We start from the raw sequence: 6,943 nt of genomic DNA, 5'->3' as shown, positions 1-6,943 counted from the left end.
TCTGTTGTTTCTTCCGCAACCCATCATTTCTGTAGTAGAATTTTGGGAAACACGAGAATAGCAAAAATGCAGGATTAAGATGTCATGCCACTTGAATGCTTTCTGATTACAGTGTCATAACCCTAACCCATCCACAAGATTTGAGTGAATGAAAAGTTAACCGACATAAAGAAAAAAGTCTAGGCTGTGTTTGGCAGCAAAGTACTTTTGAAGTTTTTGGGAAATACTGCAGTTTTCTAAATTATTGCAGTTTAGAATACTTTGATGTGTTTGGGAGTAATGAAAAACTGGTATTTTTTTTGAGGGATGAAAAACTGTGGTATTAATACTGAAGTATCCCAGAAACTGTGGTTTTTTTAAGTATTAAAAAATCAACTCAGGACCTTTTTTTTTCTGAAACGGAGAAATAGAGAATAACAAAGATGCCATGCAAATACAGCGCAATCTGCTGTCTCTGATGCATTTTGTTCATCTACGCCCCACAAGTCAAAGTATCTAGTATCTAGTCTACTGTGCTGCCCTCAAGAGCTTTGTTTGAACCTTGAACCGCTTTGCAGTTTTATAGTATCACAAAACTGCGGTATTCCTACTGAAATACTTGAGTTTTGAAAAAACTTTGTTGCCAAACTAAGAAAACTCTTTGAATCAAAGATGCCACATATACATGTTTTCTGATCTTCCATTCTGTTAGTACATCTTTATGCTAGTTGCTAGGTAGTCCGATGTTTTTCCCCTGCCTTCAAGATCAGAAGGTACACAAGGTAGTTGCTAAGTGGTCAGATGTTTTTCCCCTGCCTTCAAGATCAGAAGGTACACAAGCAGCCGGATTAACCATTGAGGCATTGACCAACCCCAAGGTGGGGGTTTTGTACAATGGCAAGCAGGCATCAAAACAAAACCGACCAGGAATTTGGATAAAGTCGTAACGAGACATGGAAAAGCATAATTAACAACAAAACCCCAATTTTCTGTTTTGAGGGAACAAAATCCCGATTCCCCCAGTCAGTTATCACAATTCACATGCTGGTAATGCTCTATTGATTCTACACCGACTCAGGCTGAGTGAGCTAAATCCGAAACCAGTAACCAAGCTTTGTGAAACTAGAACACTGACCTCAATTAACCACACACAGAGTGGTTTTTTGATCGCCTGCTTCGTCGCCGTTTTGTGCTGATCTTGGACACCAAAATCACAATGGGGGGTGAAAGAAAATTACACGAGCCCAAGAAGAGCACTCCATGAATCAATCAAGTTTGCCGAATTAAACCTACAGTACTTGTCTAGAGGATGTTAGGAGCAAGAACAGCAGAAAGCTAGCGATCCGTCCACAGGTTGGTCGTCAATGTCCTCCCCATCCGTAGGGAGGCGAGCGGTGGTCAGGGTAGCCGGCGCCCATGGCCATGGGCTGAGACATCGGTAGCGGCAGATGTGCCTGCACTTGCTGGGACACGGAAGGGTCGGTGGCGTTGGAGAGGTCGGGCTTGACGTCGGCGTCGACGGCGTCGTCCTGGAGCGGGAGGCGCTCGTAGACGGCGTTGGCGAAGGTGGCGGCGAAGAGCGTGACGGTGCCGGCGGCGACGAGCGGCCCCACGATGCACCCGCCCACGACCTGGCCCTGCCCGGCCGAGAGCAGCACGGCGAGCCCCGACGCCTCGGCGGGCGCCGGGGGCGGGAGCACGGTGCCGGTCATGGAGAGCAGCTCGAGGCGGCCCGGGATGGGGCCGGCCGCGCCGCGCACGGCGACGTCGGCGACGGCGCCCGACGCGCCCAGCACGCAGACGCCGCGGCCGCGGCGGCGCGCGTACTCGGCGACGCAGGCGACGACGTCGGCGCCCGGGGGCACCTCGAGGATGTGGGAGTGCAGCGCGTTGGGGCTGTCGCGCGTGATGATCACCGGCGGCTTCGGCTTGTTCTTGGACCCCATCGGCCGGCCCCGCGGCCGCCGCAGCGGCACGATGGCGCCCGCCCCCGGCCCCGCCTCCACGCCCGTCGGGCCCTGGCCCTGCTGCGGCGGCGGCTTGGTCTCGGGCGAGAAGGCCGCCAAGGGGGCATCTTGCGGCGGCGGCATGGACACCGGCGGCAGCTGCTCGTGCTGCAGCTGCTGCGGCGGGTAGTCCTGCCACCACTTGTTGCTGCCGGCGGCCATGCACGTAGGCTCCCCCCAATCCGCCACACTGGCTACCTCTACAGTAGAATCACACGCCCGTTGGACCTTGGCTTCTTTTCTTTGGCGGTGCTTGTCTGCGGTCTGCCTCCTCAAGATCTCGAACTCGGGGACAGCGAGAGAGAGGGAGAGAGACTGCGCGCTTTTGGGCGCTGCCTCGGCTCCCTCGCCCGCAGTTGTACCCACGCGCAGGAGAGAGAAGAGGTCTCGGCGTCTCGGTGTGGACTGTGGAGTCTAGAGCAGAGCATGGAGCGGCTCGTGACGAACAGGTGGAGCGCGACGAGAAGGCGCGGCATGTGCGCGGTGTGGTGGCGACGCCGGAACGTGTCGCGGTGCAGCGCGGCCAATCCGTAACGTCCGCACGCACCGTTTCCTGCGCGGCGTTTCAGTTTTTCTCGGCGCCAAAGTGAAACCGGACGCGATGCAGCGCCCCCGTTGCTGCCGCGCAACAAAAACAATGGATCCAGTTTAAACGCAAATATATTAATTTTGGCGGCGTTTGAGCAGCTTTCGGGAATAAAAATCATTTTTTCATAAAAGTGAATTGTTTTGTTTCGGTGATGTCCAGGATGATGCAGCTCTATATGCAGAGTTGTTTGGTTACAGGCAAGACTACTTTCCTATTCGCTATTTGGGTATTTCGATTCATTATCGGAGACTCATAATCGCAAAATGGAAAAATAGTGGAAGAAAGACTACAAAAACTTCTTAGTAGTTGGAAAGGAAAATCGTTGTCCCTTAGAGAAAGATTGGTACTCATTATTTCAGTATTGACAAATATGATACTCTATATGTTATCTTTCCTCCTCTTACCAAAAGAAGTCATGCATAAACTCGATTATTATCGATCCAGATTCTTTTGGCAAGGGGACAGCGAGAAAAAAAAATCGGCTGGTTAAATGGAGCATAGTTTGTAGTCCCAAAGACCAAAGAGGACTTGGAGTTTATGACCTGGAGGTCAAGAACTCAGACTTCTTACCGAGGACGGGATTTGGCAAATTATACTAAGGAGAAAGTATATCGGCTCGAAGGCGTTATCTCAAGTGGTTTAGAAACCAGGTGATGTGGGCATTACTCTTCGGGTAACTAGTATTGAACTACCTCATATGGCCCAACCAGGGGCCCATGAAGATCATTGATACGTCTCAAACGTATCTATAATTTCTTATGTTCCATGCTACTTTTATGATGATACTCACATGTTTTATAAACACTTTATGTCATTATTATGCATTTTCCGGCACTAACCTATTGACGAGATGCCGAAGAGCCGTTGTCTGTTTTCTGTTGTTTTTGGTTTCAGAAATCCTACAAAGGAAATATTCTCGGAATTGGACGAAATCAACGCCCAGGGTCTTATTTTTCCACGGAGCTTTCAAAAGACCGAAGGGGATACGAAGTGGGGTGACGAGGCGCCGACACCACAGGGCCGCGCGGCCTGGGTGGGGCCCGCGCCGCCCTATGGTGTGGGGCCCTCGCGCCGCCTCCAACCCTACCCTTCCGCCTACTTATAGCCTTCGTCGCGAAAACCCCTGTACCGAGAGCCACGATACGGAAAACCTTCCACAGACGCCGCCGCCGCCAATCCCATCTCGGGGGATTCAGGAGATCGCCTCCGGCACCCCGCCGGAGAGGGGAATCATCTCCCGGAGGACTCTTCATCACCATGATCGCCTCCGGATTGATGTGTGAGTAGTTCACCCCCGAACTATGGGTCCATAGCAGTAGCTAGATGGTTGTCTTCTCCTCATTGTGCTATCATGTTAGATCTTGTGAGCTGCCTATCATGATCAAGATCATCTATTTGTAATGCTACATGTTGTGTTTGTTGGGATCCGATGAATATGGAATACTATGTCAAGTTGATTATCAATCTATCATATATGTGTTGTTTATGTTCTTGCATGCTCTCCGTTGCTAGTAGAGGCTCTGGGCCAAGTTGATACTTGTAACTCCAAGAGGGAGTATTTATGCTCGATAGTGGGTTCATGCCTCCATTGAATGCGGGACGGTGACGAAAAGTTCTAAGGTTGTGAATGTGTTGTTGCCACTAGGGATAAAACATCAATGCTTTGTCTAAGAATATTTGTGTTGATTACATTACGCACCATACTTAATGCAATTGTCTGTTGTTTGCAACTTAATACTGGAAGGGGTGCGGATCCTAACCTGAAGGTGGACTTTTTAGGCATAGATGCATGTTGGATAGCGGTCTATGTACTTTGTCGTAATGCCCCGATTAAATCTCATAGTAGTCATCGTGATATGTATGTGCATTGTTATGCCCTCTCTATTTGTCAATTGCCCAACCGTAATTTGTTCACCCAACATGCTATTTATCTTATGGGAGAGACACCACTAGTGAACTGTGGACCCCGGTCCATTCTTTTACATCTGAAATACAATCTACTGCAATACTTGTTCTTTACTGTTCTTCGCAAACAAACATCATCTTCCACACTATACATTTAATCATTTGTTTACAGCAAGCCGGTGAGATTGACAACCTCACTGTTAAGTTGGGGCAAAGTATTGTGATTGTGTTGTGCAGGTTCCACGTTGGCGCCGGAATCCCTGGTGTTGCGACGCACTACACTCTGTCACCAACAACCTTCACGTGTTCCTCGACTCCCTACCGGTTCGATAACCTTGGTTTCATACCGAGGGAAAACTCGCTGCCGTACGCATCACACCTTCCTCTTGGGGTTCCCAACGGACGTGTGTTAACTACCACGCCAACGGCAAGGATTTTTCTGGCGCCGTTGCCGCGGAGATCAAGACACGCTGCAAGGGGAGTCTCTCACATCCAATCTCTTTACTTTGTTTTTGTCTTGCTTTACTTTATTTTATTTACTGCTTTGTTTGTTCTCTATATCAAAAATACAAAAAAATTAGTTACTTGCATTTACTTTATTTAGTTTCTTGTTTGCGTTCTCTATATTAAAAACACAAAAAATTTAGTTACTTGCATTTACTTTATTTAGTTTGCTTTATTTACTACTGCTAAAATGGGTACTCCTGAGAATACTAAGTTGTGTGACTTCACTAGCACAAATAATAATGATTTCCTATGCACACCTATTGCTCCACCTGCTACTACGGCAGAATTTTTTGAAATTAAACCTCGCTTTACTAAATCTTGTTATGAGAGAGCAATTTTCTGGTGTTAGTTCCGATGATGCTTGCTGCCCATCTCAATAATTTTGTTTAACTTTGTGAAATGCAAAAGTATAAGGATGTAGATGGTGACATTATAAAATTGAAATTGTTTCCTTTCTCCTTAAGAGGAAGAGCTAAAGATTGGTTGCTATCTTTGCCTAAGAATAGTATTGATTCATGGATTAAATGTAAAGATGCTTTCATTGGTAGATATTATCCTCCTGCTAAAATTATATCATTTGAGAAGTAGCATTATGAATTTTAAGCAATTGGATAATGAGCATGTTGCCCAAGCATGGGAAAGAATGAAATCTTTGGTGAAGAATTGCCCAACCCATGGACTAACTACTTGGATGATCATCCAAACCTTCTATGCAGGATTAAATTTTTCTTCGCGGAACCTATTGGATTCGACTGCTGGAGGTACTTTTATGTCCATCACTTTGGGGGCGGCAACAAAGCTCCTTGATAATATGATGATCAACTACTCTGAATGGCACACTGAAAGGGCTCCACAAGGTAAGAAGGTAAATTCTGTTGAAGAAACCTCCTCCTTGAGTGATAAGATTGATGTGATTATGTCTATGCTTGTGAATGGTAGATCTAATGTTGATCCTAATAATGTTCCTTTAGCTTCATTGGTTGCTCAAGAAGAGAATGTTGATGTGAATTTCATTAAAAATAATAATTTCAACAACAATGCTTATAGGAATAATTCTGGTAACAACTATAGGCCATATCCTTCTAATAATGGTAATGGTTCTGGTAATTCTTATGGTAATTCTTACAACAATAATAGGAGTGTACCCTCTGGTCTTGAAGCCATGCTTAAAGAATTTATTAGTACACAAACTCGCTTTTAACAAATCTGTTGAGGAAAAGCTTGGTAAAATTGATATTCTTGCTTCTAAGGTTGATAGTCTTGCTGGTGATGTTGATCTTTTAAAATTGAAAGTTATGCCTAATGAAGATAAAGATATTAAGTCATTTGCTACAGCAAACGCCATCCAAGTTCGAATTAATGAAAATATTAGATTAATGGCTGAACTGCATGCTAGGTGGGAAAGAGAAGAAAACGAAAAACTTGCTAAAGAGAATAATGTAGCTAAAGTTTGGACTATTACCACCACTAGTAATGATGATGCTTCACATGTTGCTAAACCTTCTACAATTAATGGTAAAATAATTGGTGTTAGCAATGTTTCTACTCCTAGTGCAAAGCGTGCAAAATTGCCTGAAACTGCTAAAACCACTGAAATCGTTTGTGATAAAACTGCTGAAATTTTTCAAAATATTGGGGACAATGATCTCATTGCTGTAGATCATAATGGTTTAGATTTTGATGATTGTCATATCTCTGAAGTTATAAAGTTCTTACAAAAACTTGCTAGAAGTCCTAATGCTAGTGCTATAAATTTGGTCTTTACAAAACATATTACAAATGCTCTCATAAAAGCTAGAGAAGATAAACTAAAACTTGAAACTTCTATTCCTAGGAAGTTAGAAGATGGTTGGGAGCCCATCATTAAGATGAAGGTCAATGATTTTAATTGTAATGCTTTATGTGATCTTGGTGCAAGTATTTCTGTTATGCCTAAGAAAATCTATGATATGCTTGA

The 6,943-nt window shown here is 45.3% G+C and overlaps 1 protein-coding gene across 1 annotated transcript; it reads right to left on the bottom strand.

The window, feature by feature from the left end:
- Positions 1-1,340: 1,340 nt before the first annotated feature.
- Positions 1,341-2,147, bottom strand: LOC124683848 (AT-hook motif nuclear-localized protein 29-like). The gene has a single exon (XM_047218279.1). The coding sequence runs from the start codon at positions 2,145-2,147 to the stop codon at positions 1,341-1,343; it is 807 nt and encodes a 268-aa protein (XP_047074235.1).
- Between the last annotated feature and the right edge of the window lie 4,796 nt (positions 2,148-6,943).

Source organism: Lolium rigidum, chromosome 1, assembly GCF_022539505.1.
Source record: "Lolium rigidum isolate FL_2022 chromosome 1, APGP_CSIRO_Lrig_0.1, whole genome shotgun sequence".
Taxonomy (NCBI): domain Eukaryota; kingdom Viridiplantae; phylum Streptophyta; class Magnoliopsida; order Poales; family Poaceae; genus Lolium; species Lolium rigidum.
This window is presented reverse-complemented; position numbering and strand designations above follow the sequence as displayed.

What these genes read in the sequence shown, in the direction of transcription:
- LOC124683848 (XM_047218279.1), bottom strand. Translation starts at nt 2,147, where the DNA reads ATGGCCGCCGGCAGCAACAAGTGGTGGCAGGACTACCCGCCGCAGCAG.